Source organism: Astyanax mexicanus, chromosome 18, assembly GCF_023375975.1.
Source record: "Astyanax mexicanus isolate ESR-SI-001 chromosome 18, AstMex3_surface, whole genome shotgun sequence".
Taxonomy (NCBI): domain Eukaryota; kingdom Metazoa; phylum Chordata; class Actinopteri; order Characiformes; family Acestrorhamphidae; genus Astyanax; species Astyanax mexicanus.
The window spans coordinates 38546220-38574145 of NC_064425.1; the positions used below are offsets into that span (position 1 = coordinate 38546220).

General features: G+C 39.2%; 1 protein-coding gene across 1 annotated transcript; it reads right to left on the reverse strand.

Annotated features, from left to right (window-relative positions):
* Positions 1–39: 39 nt before the first annotated feature.
* LOC103031676 (NACHT, LRR and PYD domains-containing protein 3) lies at positions 40–27868 on the reverse strand. The gene is made up of 9 exons (XM_049467144.1): positions 27044–27868; positions 12551–12609; positions 11963–12466; positions 7006–9012; positions 5438–5611; positions 5075–5248; positions 4441–4614; positions 2695–2741; positions 40–2022 (listed from the first exon to the last, which is right to left on the reverse strand). Exons 2-9 carry the CDS (start codon positions 12592–12594, stop codon positions 1481–1483), a joined length of 3666 nt encoding a protein of 1221 aa, XP_049323101.1. The 5' UTR covers positions 12595–12609; positions 27044–27868; the 3' UTR covers positions 40–1480.
* Positions 27869–27926: the final 58 nt, after the last annotated feature.

Below are 27926 nucleotides of genomic sequence, written 5' to 3' on the forward strand. Positions count from 1 at the left end.
CTAGGGTAAGCACCGCGCTGCGCTTACGCTCTCTCTGTCTCTCTCTCTCTCTCTCTCTCTCTCTGGCGCGCGCGCGGGCGCTCTCTCCGGCAGCGCGGAGCTGAATTCAGCGCGAGGCTGAATATAATAATATAATAATATAAGAATATAAAACTCAGTTTAGTTAAATAAATGAAAATGGGTGAGGGCCTGTAAAGTTAATCAATTATTGTCCAATATTTGGACAGGTTGAGGTTTTGGTGAGCTGTTTTACTGATTTGAAACTGAAACTGAAACTGATATTATTCTTTTTTTTTTTGTTTGTTTTTATTTTATATTAATTATTTTTTATTCATTTTAAATAGTTGTATTATTTTATTGATCTAATTATTTTTTTCTTCATAAGATAAAAATTCCTTATGTTTTATGTATCAATTTTTCCTTTTTTACGTGTTTTATTCATCTATAGTAAATGTCAGTTTTTATTTGTCATTTTTGTCAGTTTTTACTTGTCATTTTCAGGCTACAGGCAGATAATGCTCCGTTCTTAACGTGAAATAACAAGCGTAGTTAGCAGGTAATGCTAATGCTACTCCAGCAGTGGTAGCCGGAGTTAGGAGCAGGCTACAGGTTAATAATCCTTCCCTCTGAACGTGAAATAGCGAGCCACTATGATAATACTTCCCTCTGAATGGGGAAACAGCAAGCGCAGTTAGCGGGTAATGCCTATGCTACTCCAGCAGTGCTAGCCGGAGTTACATTCCGATAATACTCCCCTCTGAACGGGGAAATAGCGAGCACAGTTAGTGGGTAATGCTAATGCTACTCCAGTAGTGCTAGCCGGGCTTAGAAGGCCGATAATACTCCACTCTGAACTGGGATATAGCAGTTGCTAATGCTTATGCTACTCCAGCCTCGGTGCTGGAGAATTAAACTGAAACTTCTGAATAACACTGCAATTTGGCGGAGTGGATTTACTGCTCCTTATAACCTGACTGGTCAAATTCGTGCACTGGATTAAAGTTTGGATTTTAAGTGTAACTGCAACTGCAAAAAACATGGTACATTGCAAGGTGCAAACCACTAAACAGAATGGCCAGATTACAGTTTGCACAAAGTACGGTAGAATTCTGGATTGGCGAGAGTAAAGACTGTAGACACTAGCACATTTATCTTCACTGTTGATATAAAAGCTGAAGGCAGGAGCTTAATAAATTCTGAGGTGAATATGAGGTATAGCCTACAGCTAGGAAATGATCCCAAACATAAAAATTTGCCAGATTGCCAGTCACTCAATGTCAATTAAATTCAGCATGTGTTTCACACAGAATTTTTAAAAAGGACCTGCAACAAGCCAAGATCTGAAGATGGCTGAATTAAAGGCTTTGCAAAGCATCTCCAGAGAAAATATTGAGCAGATGGTGATGTCTATACATCACAGACTTTTTAAGCTGTCAATGTAGGCAAGAGACATGCAACAAAGTACAAAACACAACAGATGCTATTCTTTCTCACTCACACACACTGATGAGTCAGGATGAATTTGAAACCCTGCGTAGAGCGGCTCAGTGAATCTGATGAGGAGTGTGTGCATGTGGGTCGGTGTGTGAGTATCAGGTGAGATGCTGTAGAAGGACAGAGTGCCGGCGGGCCAGTCCAGATACACTCCCACTCGGTTAGACTTGTGTGGACATGGAAATACACAGATTTTCTTGCTATTGTGAAAAACAGAGTAACTGTTAGAAAAGTGGTGCAGACCCCAGGACTGATTATTGTATCCAAACTGACTGTCACAAAGCTTTCCTTTCCTCTTGATTCCTCTGTAAGTCACGGCTATGTCAATCCATTTCTCTGCTTTCCACTCAGCCTCCCAGTAACAGCATCCAGTCATACTCTCCGCACTTAAAACCTGCTTCCACCATTCAAATCTGTCTGGATGATCTGGATACGGCTGATCTCCCACATACTCCACCTTTCTGTTCTCCTCAGACAAAGAGAGACGACGGTGTGCAGTGTTTGGATCCAGAGAGAGCTTATAGGCATCTGCACAGACAGAAACACACACATTAGAGAGGAAAACACAGACTTGTGTGTGTAAAGGGAGTGTGTGGGTGTGTGAGAGAATTTAAATGTGAAAGAGAGAGAGAAAAGGAGAGAGAAAAAAATTATTAACAGTGTGTAAAATATCAATAACCTGGACAGAACCTATTTCCTGCCTCTCCTTCCTAGGTATGTTGTGCTGAGGAAGTTGTTGAGGAAGTTCATCTGCAGTAAGTGCCCTTACTCTGGCTTATAAAGCACTAAGTGCTCCAACCCCATTGCAGTGTTGTACAGTCATATGAAAAAGTTTGGGCAGCTGGGGATCCACCACTTTGTGTTGTAAAGCAAGATGTTTTCAACAGGCCATACACTGAGTGACCATACACTCTGGGTGATTTTTTGAATTTACATGTAGCAGATGTGGATCCATAGGCTTTTCCATCCTCTGGAGGTCATCTAGCACAAGATCCTTCATTATAACTTACTAAATGTGAACAAGAGCATGTATATGTAAGAGAGTGTGCATGAATAAAAAAGTGTGCATGTGTGAGAAAAAAAATGTGAGACAAAGCATGTGTAAATGAGCTTGTGTATGTGTGTGTGAAACAGAGAGAGAAAGGACGTGAGAGACAGAATGCACATCTGAGTGCTTGTGTAAGTGTGTGAGAGTCTTACATTTTTTTTGTCCAGGTTTCATCCTATGTTTCCCTCCATGCTCCATCCTAAACACACACGCGCAGACACACACACAAACAACCTTTGTGTTTTGTTATTACTAAATCTGAAAATGTTTTAAGAATTTTATAATTAATTGTATAATAATAATTGACGCAATAATGTGCCATAAGTGAACCAGAAATGTGTTTCATACCAAAGGTTTATCACTTCTTGTTATTACAAACAATATGTTAAAATGTTGTGCATTTAAAAAACATGCACCATTAGGATTAGTCCACCCAGAAATCTTCAGCTGTAAGTTGGATTTGGAAGAACTTGTAAGAAGATGCCCAAGCCGCAGTTCTCCTACAAGCAGAGGGAGATGTGCATGGCTTCATAAGTATTGCACCTCTCTATGTGAAATCTTGAACCTGTGTCAGCTCATGACAGTATGTGGCAGTTCTTCTAAACGCATATTCCCACTGCATGCAGTATGCCATGCCGCTGTCTTCTCTGCTTGCGCTCTGCTCGATGCTGGCCAGTTGTGGTTGCATTGTTCTGCTGCTGAAGCCAAGCATCACCTACTGAGAATAGGCAGGGTTTTTAAAAAGAGTTATGTCCTCTAGCAGTGTTTTGGTTTGTGGTGTAGCTACAGCCTCTGTAGAAATGTATCTGTCTCAACATCAGTAAAACAGCTTTAATTCTAGTTTTCATCCTGTTATCTCTATATGAGTGTAGGGGTTCAGGGAATACACTAATCCTTAATATTATTTGCTCGACTGTGTCTGTTGTTGATCAGGACACATGCTTTCTGCGTTCCAAGTAGAATCAGGTTGAACTTTGACCTTGGTAAGCGGTAGTGGCAGTGGCAAACTACACTGGCACTGGGAAAACAATTTAACCCAAAGGGGATCAGCATACAGCAGGAGTGCTGTTGCTGCCTTACTCTTAGCTATTTTTTAGTAAAAAATAATTTAAAAAATAAAAAGAAAATAAAAAGAAAAGAAGACATGGTTCTGTCTCTAGTCTCTTTGGTGGTCTCCCTTTTCTCTTAAGGCTCTCCTTTTATTTTAAAAGAGCATTGTCCCTCTGTCTTAGTTTAGTATTTAAAACAAAGACAAGTCTGTTGCCAGAAATTACTTTCACTTCTTTTGTATGAGTATATATTTTTGAGTTCTTGTGATACAAACCACACAAAGGCTCCATGCTGCTGCTAATCACACCATTGTGGTGGAGCAGTGGTTAGCATTTGCAGTGTTGCCAAGGGCGATTCAAATTTTCCGGTTGATTTTTTTCTCTCTCTCTCTCTCTCTCTCTCTCTCTCTCTCTCTCTCTCTCACACACACACATCTGTTGGTTTTAGTAGTTTGCTTCTCCCCTTATCTCTGTTATTTCTTCTTATATAATTATATTAAGTCAGTTCCAATTATTTTAGCAATTAGCAAATCCTTTAACAGCTTAATTATCTATAAAGTCACAAACATTATGTCACTGCCTCTTCACAGCAAAGTTACTATTGAAAATTCCAGTAATTGCAAACCCCTTGCCATCTTTTCTTGTAAGAGTTTTGCCTGTATTTCAGTCCACCCTGGTGGTAGTCTGCATCAGGAATTAAAACATAAACATGGTGAAAATCGTTTCCATCCACAACAATTGCTCCCCTATTACAGAACTATAACGGAAAAATATAGTGTGGAAACCGACACATGAGACACAAAGGCAAAGCATTTTATAAATGTAAACCTAAGTAAATCAGCAACTCACAGCAGTTTCTCCAGTTTGAAGTGTGGATCCTCCAGCAGATCGGTGAGCAGCTTCACTCCAGACTCTCCTGGGTGATTATAGGTCAGATCCAGTTCTCTCAGATAGGAGGGGTTTAATTTCAGAGCTGAAGCCAGAAAAGAACAGCCTACTTCTGTAACCAAACACCCAGATAATCTGCAGAAAGGAATACAAATGTGTGACAAATTAAATATACACGGGACCAGCATTCTGAGGGATAAACATCAACATTGGCATAAGAAATCATGTTGCCGTTATTTACATCAACAAACGATGTTCAAAATCGCTCTCACTTATGTTCTTTGTATGCCACTTCAAGCGGCTCTTCATCCTGTACCAGTTTATACTGAAACCCACTTACATTTCCAGTTACTCCAATCTCATTGCTGACTATTTCTCTTATGAGTCCTACTCCAGATTCACCCTATTCAAAAACCATTCTACCATAAAACGTCTGAATATGCTAGAATGTGAGTGGGATTTTACAGTGAGGTGCCTGACAAAAAATATTAGTTTATTATATGACCAGTTGGTCTTGTTACTTAAAATCTAAATAGAATACATTTTACAATAGAAGTTTGTGGTTGTATATACACACATATTGCAGAAAACTCACCTGAGTGTCTTCAGTCTACAGTGTGAACTCTTCAGTCCAGCAGAGAGCAGCTCCACTCCAGAATCCTGCAGGTCATTGTTACTGAGGTCTAGCTCTTTCAGGGAGGAGTTTACTGATTCTAAAACTGATCCCAGACTTTCAGCAGCATTTTTCCCAAGATTACATGTAGCTAATCTACAAAAGATATTTCAGCATACCTTTAAGTATACTCAAAGAAAAAGATCTATATACATTGAACATGTTAATTGTGTTTAAAATTATATTTAAATTAAAAATCACTGAAAATTAAGATCAAATTTCAAAACCTGACTAAATAAATGCTATGTTTACAGTTTTTTTAAAGTCAATTTATGGAAAACAGACCTGAGTTTCTCCAGTGTACAGTGTGAACTCTTCAGTCCAGCAGAGAGCAGCTCCACTCCTGAATCTTGCAGGTCATTGATACTGAGGTTTAGCTCTTTCAGGGGGGAGTTTACTGATTTTAGAGCAAAGCATAGAGCTTCACAGGAGGCCTTGGTAAGATCACAGCCAACAAGTCTACAAGGAACACAATATACAGATTTGACCATCAAATCCTATTTCTAAACAAAATGTCAAAATTTACCAGCACTTGAGTGAAAAATTTATGTCAAAATCAAGGAATTTCATTTTATGTTCAATTCTGTCATAATATTGTCACACATATGGAAAAAGAAATGTCAGAAAGGTATTTGCATTTTCATTTTAGTCAGTTTGATTTTTGAATGGATTAGCCATAGACAAGTCAAGAGGCTTTTATCGTCATTCCATCTGAGTACAAATAAACAGTAGAGCCAAATTTAATTTCTCCAGGACCACATGGCAACAATGGAATAAAGAGTATGAGGCTACATACTTGCAAGACATTGACACAGAACTAGTCAAATCACTGTGCAAATATTTTTGGATTTAACTGTATAAAAACCATATTGTAAAAAACGTAACCTTCAAAAAATATTTTATGTTACGTTTATTATTTTATTCTCTTTATAATTTGTCATTATTAGACATAAGTCTGTGAACTTATGCTGGTTACTTGCTGGTTTGTCAAAAGAGTAAGTGCACCTTCCTGTTTTTGTGCATCTGCATCTATTCTGAAATCTCTCTGGGGTTATCTTGACCTAGATGACTTCAGGCTAGAGTGCATCTTCACTATTTTGACTATACAAGTACTTTTGTCACACCTGTTCTCAATCAAGAAATCACTTACATAAAAATACAGGAACAAATGAGAAAGAAAGTTATTGATATCTATCAGTCTGCAAAATGTTGCAGAGTGCATGCAGATTACCAAAACCACTGCAAAAAGAACATTAGAGCTTGTTTCAATTTTGCCAGAAAACATCTTGATGATCCCCAAGACTTGGGGGAAATGTTTTTTGGAAAGTGTGTGGAGTAAAAGTAACATTTAAAGAACAACTCAAAAAGAACAACATATCTTCAGTAAAACATGGTGGTGGCAGTGTAATGTTCTTGGGCTGTTTGTAAAGAAGAGCGAGCCAACTTCCTCCACAGTGCTGTGAAAGACTTGTTGCAAATTACCGCAAATGCTTGATTGCAGTTGTTGCTGCTAAGAGTGGCCCAAGAAGTTATTAGGTTTAGGGTTAGTTAATTTAAAAACTGCATTTTGTGTTTACTTGTGTAGTCTTTGACTAACACTTAAATTTGTTTGATTATCTGAAATACTTAAGAGTGACAGACGTGCAAAAATATAAGAAATCATTAGGACGGCAAACACCACTGCACACTTTCTTATAGTATAAATAAATAAAAAAATGTATAAACATCTGAATTCTACATAAAGTAACTTATTATGATCCTTCTCAATGATATGATTTTTATAAAATTTTCAGTATTGAAATATATCAATTTTATTAGTGTATATGTTGTGGTAATGTAGATATAACACTCACACAGCGCTTCTGCAGACTGTCACAGCTGGGATCAGTCTTCTATATCCCTCCTCTGATGTGTTGCATTTTTTCAGATTCAGCTCCTCCAGAACCTCCTCTGAGGTCAGAAGCATGCAGGCTAGTGCTGAACACCGTCCAGGGGAGAGCTTCTCTTCTGAGTGTTTCTCTGATTTTAGATACTCCTGAATCTCTCTGGAGAGAGACTGGTCCTTCATTTCAGACAGACAGAGGAACAGATTGATGGATCTCTCAGTAGAAAGAGATCTGTGATGTCTACCATCTTCTTTGATTAAGCTTTTGATGTACTCTAAGGTTTTCTTTGACTGTCTGTGTGTGTGTGTCAGTAGACCCTGGAGGAGTCTCTGATTGGACTCCAGTGAGATGCCCAGCAGAAAACGGAGGAAAAGGTCCAGGTGTCCATTTGGACTTTTGACAGCTTTTTCCACAGCTTGTTTTAGCAGATCATTCAATGGATCATTCCTAGACAAAACGCTGTGGTAATCTCTTCCAGGGTTGCTTTCATCCTCAGAGTCATCACTGGCACTATTGTCCTCAGAGAACTCACTGTCACTACAATCATAATCATGATGTTTATTAAGTAGACCAAAACACTGCAGTTTCTTCGTGTTCTTGCTCTTGTAGCAGTGAAACACATAAACAGCAGCCAGGAACTCCTGAAAGCTCCGATGAACAAAGCAGTAGACCTTCCTCTGGTAAATCACACATTCCTCCCTAAAGATCTCAGTGAAAACCCCAGAATACACTGTGGCCTCAGTCAGGTCAATGCCGCTCTCTCTCAGGTCCTCTTCATAAAACATCACATTTTCCTTCATCAGCTGTTTGAAAGCCAGTTCAGCCAATTTCAGAAGCTCAGTTCTGTTGGATTTTAACAGTTTCTCTTGGTCTCTCTCATTTTTCTCCTCATACTTCTCGTTTTTTGTGTTGGTCTGAGTGCGCAGGAAGTAGCAGTACATTTCAGTCAGAGTTTTAGGTATTTTTGTGTGACATTGTTTAATGATTCTCTGAAGCACAGTGGCTGAGATCCAGCAGAAGACGGGAATGTGGCACATGATGTGGAGGCTCCTCGCTGTCTTAATGTGGGAGATGATTTTCTGGGCTTGGTCTTGGTCACTGATTCTCTTCCTGAAGTATTCCTCCTTCTGTGGGTCATTGAATCCCTGGATTTCCGTCACACGGTTGATGTGTTTAGGAGGAATCTGATTGGCTGCTGCTGGTCGGCAGGTTATCCAGATTAAAGAAGAGGGTAGCAGCTCCCCACTGATGAGATTGGTCATCAAGACACCCACTGATGAGATCATGGTGATGTCAGATACTTTCTCACACTGTAAAAAGTTCAGTGGAATTCTGCTTTCATCCAGACCATCAAATATGAACACAACTTTGTGCTCATTAAAGAACTTTGGATCCAGGTCTTTAATCTCAGGATGGAAGTCACATAGAAGTCCATGAAGACTGTATTGATGATCTTTTATCAGGTTCAGCTCCCGGAACGGAAGAACAAACATGAAATCTACATCCTGATTGGCTTTTCCCTCGGCCCAGTCCAGAATGAACTTCTGCACAGAGACAGTTTTTCCAATTCCAGCAATGCCTTTAGTCAGTACACATTTTAGATCTGGCCCTTTATCCTCTTTTTCCTCTTTGCATTTGAGATGTTTAGGATATTTTAGAGGTTTAAAGATGTCTGAGCAGTTAATTGGAGTATCTTCTCTCTGTCTCCTTTGGGTTTTCTCCATCTGTAAAACCTCATGTTCTTCATTCACCCCTTCACTCTCTCCCTCTATGATGTAGATCTGTGTGTAAATCCTGTTTAGGAGAGTTTTATTTTTTTCTGTTCTGATTCCCTCAAATAAGCTTTCATACTTGTTTTTCATGCTGGTTTTGTGCCTGTTTATAATTTTATGACTGTGCAGGACATTATCCACTGGTTGATGAGAATCCTTCGGCAGGAGTCCAGAGTGCGGTGCTGCTTTTGTAAAGAGCTGCCTGATAGGTGTCAAACACAGTAAAACAAATGTCAGAAACACAAAACAGCTTCAAATCAACCTCTAAATATATTTGTATATTTTATTGCATTACATGTAACCCCGGATCAGTCTAAATTTGGTTCTTCAACCTGTTCTGTATGGATATTTTATCCCTGGGATATATGGATATTTTAGCACTATATATAAACACAAACTATTTATATAAAACTTCTATAGAGGTGTATGTTAATTGACGGCTAGGCCAGGATAGTTTTCTGACCTGTTTACAGGAAAATAAGTATTAAAATGATGGCAAGCATATACAGTGGCTTTCCAAATTATTATGGCCTGTGGTTCTATCCATCCTGCTCTGAAACATCTGGGGCCTCATGTACTAAAGGTGCGTACGCACAAAAACATTGCGTACGCCATATTTCACGCTCACGGTCTGATGTACTAAATTTGACTTGAACGTGTGAAAGTGCGTTCCCCCACGGAAGTTTTGTTTTGGGCGTACGCCTTTTTTTTGTGCGTATGTATTGTGTTTTTGTCATTTGGCGACACTTAGAGGCGATGCATTGAAATTACAACTATTAAGATATCCTTTATGCACACATTGAAGTAAGCATTATTGGGTAAAATAAAGTAAATTAATCAGACAGTTTCATTGTCTTACAGAAATAATCGTTTAACGTGTTTCCACTTAGCCTAGATCAGGTTTGCGCTGGAGTTGTTGGAGATGCAGCGTTGGCATTACTGGAAAATACTGCTAATGGCCGAATTCATTGAGCGCGCATTTTCCATGACCATTATGTTTTTTTGGCCCATGATGATGACTGGCTTATAAGCAGTTTTAGATTTCCAAGAGCATAAGAAAACAAGCTGAGTGCGTGACGTGTGTCTTTTTGGTAGGCAACTCATTTAAAGCATTTAAATGAAAGCATTTATCTTAGAATAATAAAACTTAAAACATGGGTAATTATACGCTATGCGTATATAATATTATTATTATTATTATTATTATTATTATTATTATTAATAATAATAATAATAATAATATTATTATTATTAATAATAATAATAATAATAATAATAATAATAATATAACATTATACTCTGCGTAATTGAGGGAGGAGTCGTGGCAAGTGTGATGCTTTCGTGCATTTGCGCTTGATTTCAAGTTGATTGTGATGTACTAAGAGAAAGTACGTGGAATTCTGCCTACGCACGGTTTGATAAATCCGGATTTTTTTGTGCGTACGGAACTTTTCAGATCTGAGCGTACGGAAAACTTTATGGGAAGTACACGCAAGTCTTAGTACATGAGGCCCCTGCTCCCTAGAGAATAAACTGTACTGAATCTCTGGATCCAGCTCGAGTTCAGAAACAGCTTTGTGTTCGGTGTTATGTGGTTAACAAACTCCGCCATTCACATTCTTCTGTGCGGACCGTGAATGGGGCCTGTGTATTTACATTAACACAGAATGGTGTGAAAATGCGACGCTGGTGGAGTTTGCTTGTTGTCAGAGCCAGGCCAGTTTATCTGCCGAGGAAACTTCAGCAATAGCCAGACCTCACACCCTAACAGTAACCTGAAGTCTCTGCTGCCCAACTTTAACCACCATATGGACTTTGCAACCCATAGGGCTAATGAGCCAACGTGCAACACATTGTGCAACACAGAACTAAAAACACTACAATAAATAAAAAAATACAACAGACACGACAGTCTAAAGTGTGTGGTGAGAATAAGGTGCAGAGATATGCATATCATACATATAGGTCATACATGATCACTGCAGTTACTGAGGTAGAGAATGTGTAGTTCTTATAGAATGAGCAGCAACTATTGCTGCCATGAATAGAGACAGTTCAGTCTCAGTGTTTTGAGTGTGTATGTGTGTACAGTAGAGTACAGTGTGGGTGGGTTCAGTACAGTTTTTTTGTGTTGTAAGTAGTAGCAGTGAGAGGGTTTCTGTTCAGTCCCTGTGTGAATGTAAATGTGTGATAGTGGGGGATTCAGCTCTGTATCTGTATGTTAAGGAGTTTGACTGCCTAGTGGATAAAGCTGTTGCAGAGTGTTTGTTTAAACCAAATTCTCCCAAAAAAGAGGAAAACCACATTGGCACTAGGTAGGGAAAGCTGGCATTCTGCAATGGAACTCAAATAATGCCATATGCTGTTTTTACACTCTCCTATATGTCTATAAAAGGTTACAGTAGGCTCCAACCTAAAACACAAATCCTATTTTATGAAAATATCCAGTGCAACATTTTTCCACACAGTAGACATTTTTCCACAACTCGCATCTCTCCCTCACCAAACACAGATAAACAAATGACAGAAGTTACAGAAGATTAACTGATTTGTAAAAAGTGGAGATGGATTTACTGGCCTTTACAGTGGAGGCTTTGCAGTGTAGGAATCTCACAGATCAATCACATGCGTGATACAGAGCTCATTCAGACAGAATGCTCTATAAAAAAACACAGTGATGGTGGAACCTGACTTAGATTTAGCATGTTTTTTGTTGTGAGATTATAGTGATGATAAACAGCAGCAGGTTGAAGCGCCACTCCTAAACTAAACACTGATCTTTAGAGCAGACATGCCAACTCTAACCTGAACTGATATGGGTATGGGAATAGATCTGACACTGTTTCAGCCCAGATTAAAGGAAAACTCAAACTGCACTTTTTATTTATTTATTTACTTTTTCTTAAGCACTTTAGTTTCACTGTATTGTTTATGGATACCTTGTTTTAGGCTACTTGAAGTGGGGTAAAATATTTAATTGAAGAATCTGTTTTATAATTAATTAGTGTAATATGAATTATTGTTCAGTATATAAAATGTTTGTGCTTCTTTATTATTATTTTTTTTATGAATAAATGGGAAAATATGTGTGTGTTGTGTGGGCCTATTGCTTTATTGATCATCAGTGTTACAGTTTCAGAAAATTGACTCACTCTGGATCAGACAGCACAGCTCCACGGCTGACTACAGAAAGTTCCCCCGTAGACCGATCCCTCTTCATAGACATACAGGTGGGTTCTCCTCCTCCACTGCTGAATTCAGGAGGTTTCTTCATAGACCAGTCACTCTTCATAGACATACAGGTGGGTTCTCCTCCTCCACTGCTGAATTCAGGAGGTTTCTTCATAGACCAGTCACTCTTCATAGACACATAGCTGGGTTCTCCTCGTCCACTGCTAAATGCAAGGGCATCTGAGTTGGACCGAAACCTCTTAATAGATGCACAGCTTGGTTCTCCTTGTCCACTGCTAAATGCAAGGGCATCTGATTTGGACCGGACCCTCTTCTTAGAAGCACAGCAGGGTTCTTCTCCCTTACTGCTGTATTCAGGAGGTTTGTCAATAGACCACTCACTATTCATAGACACACAGCCAGGTTCTGTTCCTCTGCTGCTGACTGCAAGAATGCAGGGTTCCGGAGGTTCTGCATGCTTTGGCCTAAAAGCAGCAAATACGTTATTTTAGTCTGAGTGTAAGAGTGAGTGTATTTACTCTTCTAAATGTTGATGGAAACATACTCACTTTGGGTCAGGGGTTCCTCCTCCACTGCAGAACCGATGATCCATCTTGGAGTTTTTACTCTATACAGACACACACACACACACACACACACACACACACCTTGCTAAATTAGCCTGCCTAATTTTAACAGGTTATGCATATAAATGAAACCCACACTCAGTGTATGCTAGTTGTCAGTGTAATGTGAAATAATGCAGTAAATAATACAGTAGTAACTAAAACTACAATAACTAAAATTGAACTGTTTTGAGACTGACTGTCATTTTGGCATCTGTAGGATTTATTTTATTATAAGCAGTACTAATACAACATATTGAAATGTTAAACGTCTAATAATAATAATAATAATAATAATAATCAATGCATTTATACCTACAAGAAAACTACCAACAAGGAAAACAGATGGGGAGAGATAAAGGAATCAAACACAGGGAAAAGTTTAAATGGCCAGGAACAGGAGATAAGATGGCGTGAAGATATGTTAACAACAAATTAAAAGGTATATTGGACAGTTTGAAGGGTAAGGGTAACAGCAAATTGAAACCAAAGTAAATTGAATAAAATAGGTAACATTATCTACAAATACAGAGATATGAGATTTGACATTACAGAAGAGAGAAAAAAGCAATGAAATAACAATGCCAAGATGTATGTCGCATCGAGCATTTACCAGCTAAATGCTGTGGGAGAATCAAGATGGTGATGGCCTGCTGCTAGACTACCAGCCAAACACTACAGCAGGGATACAACCATTATTACTACTACAACGCTGTCACCATGGACAATGGACAAGAGGCAAACAGCTCCAAACCCCCAAACAACCACAACCACCCAGCTCTGGAAACACAGAAGAACCAACTTCACTACCCTGCTTTACAGAGTCCTATCCTGCTCTCTATTGACAGCCAACTTTCTGCAATCGAAGCTAGAAGTTCTATAATAAAAATTCTGCACAAGGAATTCCAAGCAAAATTTGGAAATTTAGCCAAAAATAAATAATAACATCAGAAGAGAACATTGGATCATTCAGTCAGAGATCTCATAACTCAATTATCATCCGTTTTAAACAAGAACATGAAATAAATTAAAAATGTTTTTGGACTGAAAAGCACAAATTATGAGATACAACATCTTCTCTGGAATAAATTAAGAAAAAACTGCTGAGCAAGCAACGAAACACATTGAAAAGCTCATCATGAGCAATGGAATGGAGCTCTGTGGAACAGTCCTCCGAATTAATGTCAAGTTCCTGCATGAAATTCTAGACAGACAGAAAAAAACTTTGTCGCCAGGTAAGAACTAAAAAAAGGAAGAAAAACAACATTATCTCAATTGACAAGAACCTTAATCACTACAGTATGTGTTGTTGATTTGGGCATATTCATGCAAATTTCATGCAAAACTCAACACATCTTATTCACCCACAATTTTTAAAACGTGACAATAATTTTGTTTTGTATAAAATAATGTAAAACTTTACCTTTTTTATGTTTTTTTTTGTGTTGTTCCAATCCACACAAAGGGAATAAACATGTATAACAAAATGTGTAATTGCAATAATGTTCCAGAAGAAATACTTTCGCCCATAACTGTATATATATGTTTGTTTGTACACAGTAAAATAAGCAGTGCTGGATCAACACCTAAAGAGTTAACTTTAACACTCTTTCGGAGCATATATGGTCCCACTCTACAGAGAGTAAAAATTACTCTGATAGCAGTGTTAAATGTTCAGTGTTACTATGACACTGTGCAGTGTACCATTTACTCATGCTAGTGTTGTTCATTAGTGTTATAACAACACCTAAAGTTAATTTTACATTACTATGTAGCATATATGGTCCCACTCTACAAAGTGTACAAATAACACTGCTATAAGTGTAATTTGTACACTTTGTAGAGTGGGACCATATATAGAGTTGTTTTTTTCTGAAATAACTTTTCAATTTCACCTCAGCTACCTAGCTAGCTGGTTAAATTTAGGTTGTTTCTTAAAATAAGTTGTCAGTTTCACGTAAGCTTAGGCTAGCTAGCTAGCTAGGTTAGCTAAGAGGTTCCCCATTTAACCCAAGTTAACGCTACGCTTTTTGTTTAACTTGTGAGAAGTCTTCCGCCTCACGTCAGCTAGCTAACCAGCTAGGTTAGCTGTTTCTTTTAAGAAGTCCCTATTTTACATCAGCTAGCTGAGCAAGTTTAGTTGTTTAAGAGAACATAGGTTAATTCTTCCCCTAAGCTAGCTTTGCTAGCCAGTTTATTGTGAGAAATGTCCAGTTTCACCTCAGCTAGCATAAGTTACGTTAGCTAGCTAGCTAACTAACTAACTGAAGGAATCCACAGGATTAATAAAAATGCATTTAAACAATATTTAGAATTAAAAAATACACATTTAATACAAGGTAAAACAATACCAAATATATTTAATGTCACTACTTATCAAATTTGAGAGTTTGAGGGAAAAAGACACACCTGATGCTATCGCTGAAAATAGCAGCTGACAAACTTTGAGTGTAGCAAAAATTGGAGACGGAGCTTGTGAGACAGTATACACTGGGAGGAGTTAAAATTTGTTAAAGTTTGTTCTTTATGTAAATTGTAACACTGAGAATTACACTGAGACTGTAATTTTAACAGTGCGCATCCTCCTGCAAAACTTGGCTTGGGGCAGAAGCACATGAAGAAAGCCACCAGGGAGAGGAGCTGAGCTTGAGCTGAGACCAGCTTAAGATGGCTGTGGTTAGACAGCCCACAGTCGGAAACTTTCTGCTAGTGAAGGATAATTATCCTTTGCTGCCCCACTCAGGCGAGGCAGACAGGTTAAGGGGCGAAACGCGAGTGAACCTGAGATACCTGCTGACGATGCAGAAGGGTTCTTAATATCGTGGAAACACAGACCATCATCCCACACATCAACATAGGGAGTTCTCCTACATTCCCATTTGAGTAGCACCAGCAGTTTCTGCTTGTAGCAAGCATCACTAATGTTTCTCATTTTAATCAAATATTTAGGAAATTCTATAAACTATATACTCATCAGAAAATGAACCAGATCTGACATATCCACACTTTTCTCAATACCATAAATCTACCAAAATGATCTGAACAACAAAAAAGCATATTGTAAAAAAAACAATAACATTAAAATAACTTTATAATGCTCTCAGTCAAATGTCTAATAATAAAGAACCCAGACCAGATGGTTTTTCCACACTTTTTCACACTTTCCTTAATAAAAAACAACTTACAAAACTGACAGAGGAACACAAAACATTATTATTTTTGTTGTTATTGCCATTATTATTAGGGGTAGTAGTAGTAGTATACCTTATTAATGAAAAAATAAAACGTGAAGTTTTTTGGGATGTTTTGGAGGTAAACATTAGCAATCTTGTGAACACAATAACCAATGCCCTAAAACATTGGTAAAACAGCATGGGGGAGAAAACTCTGTTCATCATGTAAACGATTTTTTTGTGCTTTGTAATATTAATTTTTATAACAATGTCAAACTAAAAGATGCACCAGTATAGTAAATGTCTTGGGGGGTTTATGTCAAAGCTGTATATAAAAATCATGCTTTCTAGAGCTGAATAGATATTATTAGAAACGCACGCTCCTGTCTATAACAATTACATTTAGTCCCACACCGCAAGATATGGTGCACACCTCTACACCATAGCAACCACCTAGGATGCCAAAGAAACACCCTAACAACCAGTAACTAACATCATGCAAGTATCAAGTATTCACCTTGCCACCCTGTAGCAGCCACATAGCGTCATCTTAACAAAACCAAAATCAAAACTTTTGGCAACACCATAGCAAACAGCTAGCAAAACATGGAAACCATCTGAAATATCATAGAGCCTGACCTACCGACAATGAAAGAAGTAGGAGTTCAGTGATTTGGGGCTCCATTTACCTCATTCATTGAGGACATTTACTCAGACCGTTTTAGTTTAAACCTCTATGAAGGGTTTGAGGATGACCTAATGTGTGTATGATAGGGCGCTATACCTAGCCAGACAGTGTGATAATAACATCATTTTACACTGACATTTAGTATTATATTAATCATATCATAATTATACATTGATATACAAATGCTGCAGCCAAATCAAATATGAACACAATTAACACTAGAATACTCCGCTGAGCATTACATTTATTTGTTTTTTTGTACTGGTGACCAATATGCACTTAATTTCTTAGTGGTTATTTATACAAAATATTAAAAATCCTTAACAAGACTTCCTAAAAATACCACCCCTACTTCCTAACAGTGGTGGTATTTTAATCTACCAATACAGTGGCACAGAGGCACAAGTACTATACACAAATATGAAGAACGTAGTAAATAATTTAAGTACATTTGATATATAATGTAGATCAATGGATTGTTTGAACTACACCAGCAGATCTGATTCAGATTGATGATGTTCCATTCTGAAGGCAGCTATTCAACTGGGCAGTACTTTTAGGCAGCATGAGTGAACTCCTGAGAAAAGGACTGTCCCATTCAGTAGGCAGCATATGATCCTTCATTGGCAGTGTCCTTATTTTACCCCAATTCTGGAGTCAGGATGAGATTAGTTTTTCCTTTGAATTTAATAATGTTTTTTCTTCTTACATTATTCATTTTGCTAGTTGTATTTTATTGTCACTATGCTTATTGTAGTATCACATCTGAAATAGTGGGTATGGGTAAACTTTACACTTTTATTTGTAAAAAGAAAATATATGAAGCATGTTTAGTTTTTGTTTTTATGGAACTAAAATGTTAAAATAGATTAGCTGACTGTGTATGACTGCACTATTGTGTGAAAAGTGGTTATTTTGAGTTGGTTTATAAATAGGGCTGGGGCGACGCGTCGACATAATCGACGTCATCGATTACAAAAATACATCGATTTGCATAACGTGCGTCGGCGCGTCGTAAACATGGCGGCGCCTGTGGAGAGCATTAGAGGTTAGATCGGGCCCAAAAATTCCAACTGGCTGTTTTCGGGCTGTTTTAATGAGCGAAATATGATCAGAATTATGTTAATTAACACGGTAACATAGAAGCATAGAACTATTATTTAATTAAAATGATTTTTAAGAACAGCTAAACACAGTTCTGCAAGTCAAACGCGGAGGAGTTCACGTGCGAGAGACACAGAGAGAGAGAGAGAGAGAGACACAGAGAGAGAGAGACACAGAGAGAGAGAGAGAGACACAGAGAGAGAGAGAGAGCTACTCACATGTGAAGGTTCTCTTTGATCTCCTCGTGCTCATATTCTAGTCCCATTCATAATTCTGCGGCTCCCTCAGTGTTTTCTGCCGTATTTTGCGGCTAGCGCGAGCGCTTACAACTGACACCGCGGACTGCGAGGTGCCGCCGCGTTTGTGCCGAATCCGACTCTCTGCTGAATCTGACTCCCGCTTCGCGGACAGAATCGGCACAACACCCCCGCTGTAGAACTGCAGTAGTGAAAACAGCGCTTATAAATAAATTAGTTTAGTTTCACTTTCAGTTTTCGTTATTTTTTTTTTTTTTATAAAAATATAATTAAAAAACAGACGCCTACATCTCGGACTATTTTCTGGAGCCCGGGTCGGATTTACGGGCGGGCCTCGGGTCATGTCGGGTTCGGGCAGAGAATCTAAGCTCTAGAGAGCTTGGACTCCGGAGAGCAATCTCCAGCTACAAAAAAACGCCAGCGGGCATCTAAAGTTTGGGAGCATTTCACGCAAAAGGGCAACAATGTGGTCCTCTGCCATACGTGCAAAAGGAGCACTTGAAGCGCAAACATCCAGGAGCACTATGTCAACAGGGTCACACAGTAAGTTACCGTTTACATCAGGGTCTCCGCGGGTGTCCTTAAAAAGACTTAAGGCTGTCTACCAAAGGTTTTAAACCTGCCACAGGCAGAAATTATACATTTTTGGTTTATATTTGTGCATGGCATTTCGCAGTTTCCAGAAACAGTAGCATTATTCATAAGTTCAGGTGTTTAGCTAAGCTAGCTGCCTTAAGTTATTTTAGCTAGCGCCGTCGGCGCTGCGGTGTCACACCGTTTTCTGTCACCGTCGGAATTTTGTGACCAGTGCTCACGGTTATGAGCGTTCATTGGCAAAACGGAAGCTTTCTATACCTACACCTTACCCTCAGCCCTAAACTGAACCGTTTTGGCCAGTCGGGGTAAACATTAGAAACGAACACGTTTCGAATCGGCCAGTGCACCGGTCTGCTGAGAACTACCTGCCAGTGGTCACAAAATCTAGCGGTCACAGAAAACAGTGCAACACACGGTTGTGGTGTATGGGAGCTTATCCATTTTTAGCGTTATAGATCTAAACAACGTGCTGTACATGTAAGTGATTATAAGTGTGGGGTTTGGTTTAGTAGGCTTGTGTTGTTGTTGTTGTTATTATATATAAATATAGTAATTTATCGTTTGCTTTAAAACGTAAAATAATTATTTAAATATGTTTCTCAATGAATAGATTAGTCGACTAATCGAAAAAAATAATCGTTAGAATAATCGTTTAAAAAATAATCGTTAGGGACAGCCCTATTTATAAATATACATTCTTTTTGCTCCTCTATTTATTTTCTTAACATAGTTCAGTAACTTAAAAAATGGCAAAATCATGATTAAAAAAGTTGAAGGAGGGTGTCATGTTTTTACGCTTAGGGTGGGCTACCCTGATGAGGCCCATTATACAGTGCACATTAGGGCCCCAGGGGTCCTCAGCCCTATTTGCCCATGCAGGGCCCAGCCTGTGCCCATATTGCACCCATATAAAACCCACTTGGGTTCTTAATGAAGGGCCCATACGAACCCAACGTATGCTATCAATTAGGGTCCCGCACTGGGCTGCTGCTCAAGTGGCCCACATGGAGACTGAGGACAAAATATGTTGGGTCCGAAATGGGTAACTCTGTTGGGGCCCATCATAAACCCACATGGGGCTCATATGCATTTGCTGGATGGGTAGGTTAGTTTCATTTGATGGCTTATACAAACTATTTATTATAATATGGTTCAATTACTCATGCATTTCTATGAAGTATCTAATAAGAAATAAATAAACTAAATAAATAAAACTGACCATACTCTAAACATGAAGTGATGGTGAAGTGTATAAATTAAAGTAAATAATGAATTTTTAAGTTTACCTGTAGTTTTGGGGATAAGTACATTGTTGCAGAGGTATAAAAGAAAGAGAAATAGCTGCCGCTGCTTTGAGATTTATTCTGAGGTAAATAGTAAACAGAGTTCACAAGCACAACGCACTGAACGTAATGACGTATACTGACAACACAGCGTGTCCTGCACGCGCTGCCTAATAAGGTTCCTTATCAGTTAAAATGCTGCCGAACGAGAGAGCTGCATTTGAAGGCAATGACAACCTAGGCAGCTTCCTTCAAATTGGACCACAGCTATTATGTCCCAGTATCCATATGTTTATACAGTACTGATCTTACTCTTTAGCTGGTTGATCTTCCAATAGTGCAATTTTTCGTTACAACCGCCCCTCAAAAGTTAAAATCCAGCTGGAACCAAAAGGATAATAGTTTCTTCAGCGCAAACCATATGTTTACCTGTACAGAGAACCTCTACAGAGGAGAATTCACACTTCAGAATCTGCTTAGAGTTTCTCACGCCACCAGAGTGAGCTCCTGAGTGAGTTTAAATCATAGACTGTATATAAAGATGGACGCCGTGTCGCCGTTCCCATTCATTCAATGAAAATGAAGCCAAAATCTTCCGCCATTTTGGCGATTCAGAGACCAGAGTCTGCGCAGTAGAGACCAGAGGAGGGAGAAAGGCTGTGGAGAGACCGCCTACTCATTTAAATAACCCCGCCCCTGAGGGCTGCCTCGCGGTCACAGACTGCAGAGCGGAGCGGAGCGGAGCTGACGGTCTGTTATTGGTCCCGTCCATAAGCAGCCCTTTTACCATAACCACACCTTTTTTGAATAGAGCCGAATAAAGTTTTAAAAACCGAATTCTGTGGGGATATAAAAATTTGACAATATAAGCAGAGGTTACACTAGCTGCTGCATTTAAATAATGGAGGTAGAATTACAGTATATTAGAAAAAAACGTGATTGAAAGTTGTCTGTTTTGCCATGGGTGGAGTTACACAGCTTTCTGCAGCCGAACAGCAGGGGGCGCCCGACCTGTGGTGGCTTCACTTTTAAGAGACGATGCTCTGTCCAGCTATATACAGTCTATGGTTTAAATGAATAGGTTCGTATGGAACATTTGAGCAAAATCATAGTTTATAAATGTTTAATAATTGTTAAACTGAACAATTTGCTCATGGCTTTCGTATTAAATGTTCCAGCACAGCAGACATAATTAAACACGTACATTTAAAGGGTGAGTTTGCAGTTTTAAGCCTTTTAAACGTGTTCTAAATGTATATCCAGCCTCATTAGCAGTAATGCTAGCGAATCTATGGTATACAAAACGTTTGTTGTAGAAAAATGGAAATATACAGGTACCTGTTTTTGTTTTCATAGCGAAATCTCTCGTTGACGTTTCCTAAGCTGAAGGAATATCCTGGCTTATAGGATAGTTACTATTTTTAACTTATGTTTTTAGCCGTTTAGCTCCATTTACCCCCAGTCATTGAGGACTCCCTCGCGGGCTCCCTCTAGCGGTTATCAGTTATTTTCTAATATAACGAGGAAACCGATGCAAACGCGGGCCGATGTTCTGTCGAGATATGCTACCTTGTCACACCGTTCTATATTACCACACCAGGGGCGATTTTAGGATCTGGTCTTTAGGGGTGCCCAGCCCCCAGTGCTCACAGAGGCACATTTTTTCTCACCAATTGAGGCGAACTAGTACATTTAGAAATTTTGGAGCCGTATTAGTTTTGCTTTGAGTTGTGTTTTCCCCTACAACATTCAATCTTGACTTCATTTCAAAAGACTGTGGCTTCACAGGGATAACAGAGAGCCTGAGACAAATATTGAAGATAACTCAACATTTATTTTGGGAGTAAAGAAAAACAAATGCTAGAAAAAAAAGGTCACTAAAATAATGCATCCTTGAGCAAAACAACAACAAACCCTTATGCTGTCAAGAAGTTCTTTTTCAATTGACATCACAGCCAAATGATGGAGTCTATTTTGCCCCATGGTCCTCCTCAGCCAGGTATGTAGGCGGCGCAATGCACTGAAGGACCTCTCACAGCTACAGCTGCTAACAGGGATAGTAAGAGCAGCCTGAACAGTAGCTTTCAGAGTAGGGAACATGTCAGCATCAAGTTGCTTGTATACGGCCAGCATGTCCTCAACATCACCTCCAGTCTCGTTCTTGCGCTTAAAAAAGCTGCTGGCCACCATCACCTCCGCTGGCTTAAGGTCAATGTTATAGTGCAATGCCAGTGCTGACAGGAGAGGCACAGACAAGAACTGCTCAGATTTTGGAGAGCATGCCTGAATCCCACAGAGAAGCTCCTCACTTACATCAGAAAACCTCTTTTCCAGTTCTGCAAGCATTCTGTCTAAACAAGGAAACAGTAGCCTCTGTTTGAGGTCATCTGCATTGGAAGAACTAGTTGCCTCACTGCCTGCCCCAGCCCCACAAGTAGACTCCACCACATAGTCCACCATTCTCTTAGTTTTACGTCTCTGCTTAGACGATTCATCAGAGACGACCAGTTTGTTAGCATCACAAATTGCCAATGCTCTGGCATGCAGCTCACCAGCAGTGGAGTCACTGCGCTTCTCCTTAAGGGAGTCGGTGACTGCGTTTTTGTACTCCATGGCTCTGGCAAGGTCGATGTTCTCCTTCTGCAGATACAAGTGCAAACCTGCACATAATGACAGGAGAGTGTGGAACATGACAAGCAAGTACACAGAGGAGAATTTGCAGAGTTTCACTCTCAGTCCCACAGCCAAAGGTGTATTAATACCAAGGAGGCATTCAATGATGGCAGGGAAGTTGTCAAGAACACAATTTACTGAACAGAGTTGGCATGCCCAACGTGTGCTTGACAAACATTCCTTTATCGTGGCTTTCACAAGACTCATCGTGACCCCTGAATGGAATTATAATAGACTGTATATAAAGATGGACGCCGTGTCGCCGTTCCCATTCATTCAATGAAAATGAAGCCAAAATCTTCCGCCATTTTGGCGATTCAGAGACCAGAGTCTGCGCAGTAGAGACCAGAGGAGGGAGAAAGGCTGTGGAGAGACCGCCTACTCATTTAAATAACCCCGCCCCTGAGGGCTGCCTCGCGGTCACAGACTGCAGAGCGGAGCGGAGCGGAGCTGACGGTCTGTTATTGGTCCCGTCCATAAGCAGCCCTTTTACCATAACCACACCTTTTTTGAATAGAGCCGAATAAAGTTTTAAAAACCGAATTCTGTGGGGATATAAAAATTTGACAATATAAGCAGAGGTTACACTAGCTGCTGCATTTAAATAATGGAGGTAGAATTACAGTATATTAGAAAAAAACGTGATTGAAAGTTGTCTGTTTTGCCATGGGTGGAGTTACACAGCTTTCTGCAGCCGAACAGCAGGGGGCGCCCGACCTGTGGTGGCTTCACTTTTAAGAGACGATGCTCTGTCCAGCTATATACAGTCTATGGTTTAAATGAATAGGTTCGTATGGAACATTTGAGCAAAATCATAGTTTATAAATGTTTAATAATTGTTAAACTGAACAATTTGCTCATGGCTTTCGTATTAAATGTTCCAGCACAGCAGACATAATTAAACACGTACATTTAAAGGGTGAGTTTGCAGTTTTAAGCCTTTTAAACGTGTTCTAAATGTATATCCAGCCTCATTAGCAGTAATGCTAGCGAATCTATGGTATACAAAACGTTTGTTGTAGAAAAATGGAAATATACAGGTACCTGTTTTTGTTTTCATAGCGAAATCTCTCGTTGACGTTTCCTAAGCTGAAGGAATATCCTGGCTTATAGGATAGTTACTATTTTTAACTTATGTTTTTAGCCGTTTAGCTCCATTTACCCCCAGTCATTGAGGACTCCCTCGCGGGCTCCCTCTAGCGGTTATCAGTTATTTTCTAATATAACGAGGAAACCAATGCAAACGCGGGCCGATGTTCTGTCGAGATATGCTACCTTGTCACACCGTTCTATATTACCACACCAGGGGCGATTTTAGGATCTGGTCTTTAGGGGTGCCCAGCCCCCAGTGCTCACAGAGGCACATTTTTTCTCACCAATTGAGGCGAACTAGTACATTTAGAAATTTTGGAGCCGTATTAGTTTTGCTTTGAGTTGTGTTTTCCCCTACAACATTCAATCTTGACTTCATTTCAAAAGACTGTGGCTTCACAGGGATAACAGAGAGCCTGAGACAAATATTGAAGATAACTCAACATTTATTTTGGGAGTAAAGAAAAACAAATGCTAGAAAAAAAAGGTCACTAAAATAATGCATCCTTGAGCAAAACAACAACAAACCCTTATGCTGTCAAGAAGTTCTTTTTCAATTGACATCACAGCCAAATGATGGAGTCTATTTTGCCCCATGGTCCTCCTCAGCCAGGTATGTAGGCGGCGCAATGCACTGAAGGACCTCTCACAGCTACAGCTGCTAACAGGGATAGTAAGAGCAGCCTGAACAGTAGCTTTCAGAGTAGGGAACATGTCAGCATCAAGTTGCTTGTATACGGCCAGCATGTCCTCAACATCACCTCCAGTCTCGTTCTTGCGCTTAAAAAAGCTGCTGGCCACCATCACCTCCGCTGGCTTAAGGTCAATGTTATAGTGCAATGCCAGTGCTGACAGGAGAGGCACAGACAAGAACTGCTCAGATTTTGGAGAGCATGCCTGAATCCCACAGAGAAGCTCCTCACTTACATCAGAAAACCTCTTTTCCAGTTCTGCAAGCATTCTGTCTAAACAAGGAAACAGTAGCCTCTGTTTGAGGTCATCTGCATTGGAAGAACTAGTTGCCTCACTGCCTGCCCCAGCCCCACAAGTAGACTCCACCACATAGTCCACCATTCTCTTAGTTTTACGTCTCTGCTTAGACGATTCATCAGAGACGACCAGTTTGTTAGCATCACAAATTGCCAATGCTCTGGCATGCAGCTCACCAGCAGTGGAGTCACTGCGCTTCTCCTTAAGGGAGTCGGTGACTGCGTTTTTGTACTCCATGGCTCTGGCAAGGTCGATGTTCTCCTTCTGCAGATACAAGTGCAAACCTGCACATAATGACAGGAGAGTGTGGAACATGACAAGCAAGTACACAGAGGAGAATTTGCAGAGTTTCACTCTCAGTCCCACAGCCAAAGGTGTATTAATACCAAGGAGGCATTCAATGATGGCAGGGAAGTTGTCAAGAACACAATTTACTGAACAGAGTTGGCATGCCCAACGTGTGCTTGACAAACATTCCTTTATCGTGGCTTTCACAAGACTCATCGTGACCCCTGAATGGAATTCCCTGTTTCCCCAACAGGGAGGTTACTGCTACAATGCGTTTTAAGTACTCTCTTCTCTCTTGCACTTCAGTGGAAGTTGCACTCTCAATTTGTTGTACGACACTACCCTTCAAAAGACTTGATTTGTAGCTCTGCCAACGAATGACACTATCTTTATGGGACTGTGAGGATTCATGCTTGTGGTAGAAGCTGAGTGCCTTCCTCCAATTTTTCACACCACCACTAACAAATACGTCCTGTTTTAAATTTCGCCCAAACACCCTGCATGCATAGCAGAATGCAGCATCCCTTTTACAGGAGTATTCAAGCCAATCAAAGCTTTGAAACCAGTTGAACTGGAAAGCCCTTTTTTTGTGTGCCAAACACACTTTGTGGGTTTTGGGCTAGCTTTACTTGTTTAGGACCTGTGTTTCTGTCACCTAAATCTAAAGCTGTCTCTGTCGAAACTGATGCTGATGCTGCTGCCTGTTCTTGTTCTGCTTCTCCACTGAACTCCCTGTCACCTTCACCAATATGCTCCTCCTCCTCTGTTTCTGTAGCAACATGATTCAGAAAAATATTATATATAAAAATAAAATATATATATATGGGTCAATGACATTTTAGTAATAGCAGTCAGGGTGGTGCAACCACAGCTAATACCACCATTGTATGCATTAAATGAGCGAGTTGATTATCAGCACATTATCAGTACATTCATTGACCCATATATATATATATATATATATATATATATATATATATATATATATATATATATATATATATATATATATATATATATATATATATATAAGACATAACAAAGCTATTAATTTACAATATTAACAGTATTTGGATGAAATAATATACAACAGTGGCCTGTTTTTATTCTTCTTACCCGCTACTTGTATATGTTCCTCCCTTTCACAGTCTTCACTCTCTCTATCCTTCTTCTTTTCTCCTAAAAACATTTTATTGTAAGCCTACTAGCAGTCTTCAAATATTAACACATTTCTTAATGTAGCTGTGTTAATAGACAAACAATTATATAACCCTATAATTGATGGGAGAAGCTATTTCAAATAAGCCACTACCATTCCTTACCAGGTCTCTCTGCTCATCTTTTTCTCCATTAAATTCCATCTTAAAATTCAATGAAAGAGGATAGCTACTGCAAGCCACATTAAGGGACTATTCTATTGACTGTTATAAACTGACAAAACTATTTCAGTCTTTTTCTCTCTCACCTGAAGTTGAGCGTTCACCTTTGTTCTTAAAAAAAGAACGTATGTCCATCTATGGAAAGACAGACAATCGGTCAGATTTTCCCAATGTTCCATTAACTAAATGCAACTGACTTGGCCAACTACAGCTCTCCAAATGCACGGTATAACGTTGGGGAAGTTCACTCGGCTGCACTCTTTACCCATATTTCATTCACAAGGTTTCAAAGTAGGCTAAATGCCCTCCAGCATTAACCAGCTAACTTTAACTAAGCTACGAAAAGCTGCTGCATCAAGGCATTGCCACACACACTCGCTTATAACCGGACCAATCTAGGATTGAATTATCAGTGAACCACAACGCCATGATGTATTATAATCAGTCGACACACGTCTACTGAACACTGCAAAAAATCCATTGGCAAAAAAATAGACAAAATATATGTAAATTAAGACGTAAATGCTTATATTAAGCAAACTAATCTGCCAATGGGGTAAGATTTTTTTTCTTATTAAGATTTCTTAAAATAAGCAATCACAAAGTCCCAAAATGAGTGAAGTGAATCTTAAATCAAGTACAAATCATTGTGTTTTTAGCATCTAAACTGAAAAATTTAATTAACTTGAACGGTTAGTTTTTTTGTGCTTGTTTTGAGTTCAAATGACTTAAAATAGGGTAAAAATTCTAAGTAAGACTGATTAAGTTCATTATACTTAAAATAAGCAAAATAATCCTAAAACTTGCAATGCCTAGTACGTCAAAAATTCTTATCAGAGAAAAAAAGATTTATTGCCTTAAAATGACTTAATTTTACTTGTTAAGATTTTTTTTTGCAGTGAAGAAACATACCTTCTCACCCCAGCTCAGGTGCTGGCTGCCTCGCAGATCCAGAAATGTAGAATGTGAACAGCTAGCTTACGACCAGAACAAAATGCCAAGCTGTAGACAAGCAGTCGCGTGAATGTGCCAACCAGTCAGAAGAGATATAGTATGGAGTCAAATTGGGGTCTTTAATGCTGACGAGAGGATAACTTCATATGGGCACACTGCACATGTGTGTCTAACCTTATCTCACAGTCTCCTCTTTTTTATTTTTCTGTCATGTGTTTGTGTGTATCTGTATAAAAGTTCCTGGAACAGACTCATTTCCACAGGGAGATTGATACATTATTTTTTATGCTATGTTCGGTTTTATTATCTTATTTTATCTATATTATTTTGAAGTCCAAATTAAACGTTCTGTGTTTTCCTTTTTATTTAGATCGTTTTTTGCAGAAATCCACCATCTACAGGCGGCCGCGTGTAACTGCAGCAAGAACGCTGGATAAAAAAGAAGCTAAAATTCAGCGTTTTGCTTAATTTAACTGAAAACAACAATATTATATAATTCAGTAGTTAGGTATATGTAAAATAAATGATTAGAATTAACTTATGAATTATAACTGTTAAATAGCTGTTGTTCAGCCTGGTTAGCGTCTAGGCTGAGCAGAGGCTCCAGCTGATGACGTTCCTCCATAGCCACGCCCCTCTCCTCTCCCCACGCCCCCACGTCAAAAAGGGGTCAAAATAGACTCGCAAACAAAACGGAGGAACGCAAAGGAGGGAAAGTATTGCAAAGAGAAAAAAGGAACGCAAAGTGCAAAACGCAAAGAAAAAGTGTTTTTGCAAAAGATTATTTCTAAAAAAAATATTACAATTGAAAAAAGGTAACTTATGTTCTCTTCTTTGTTTG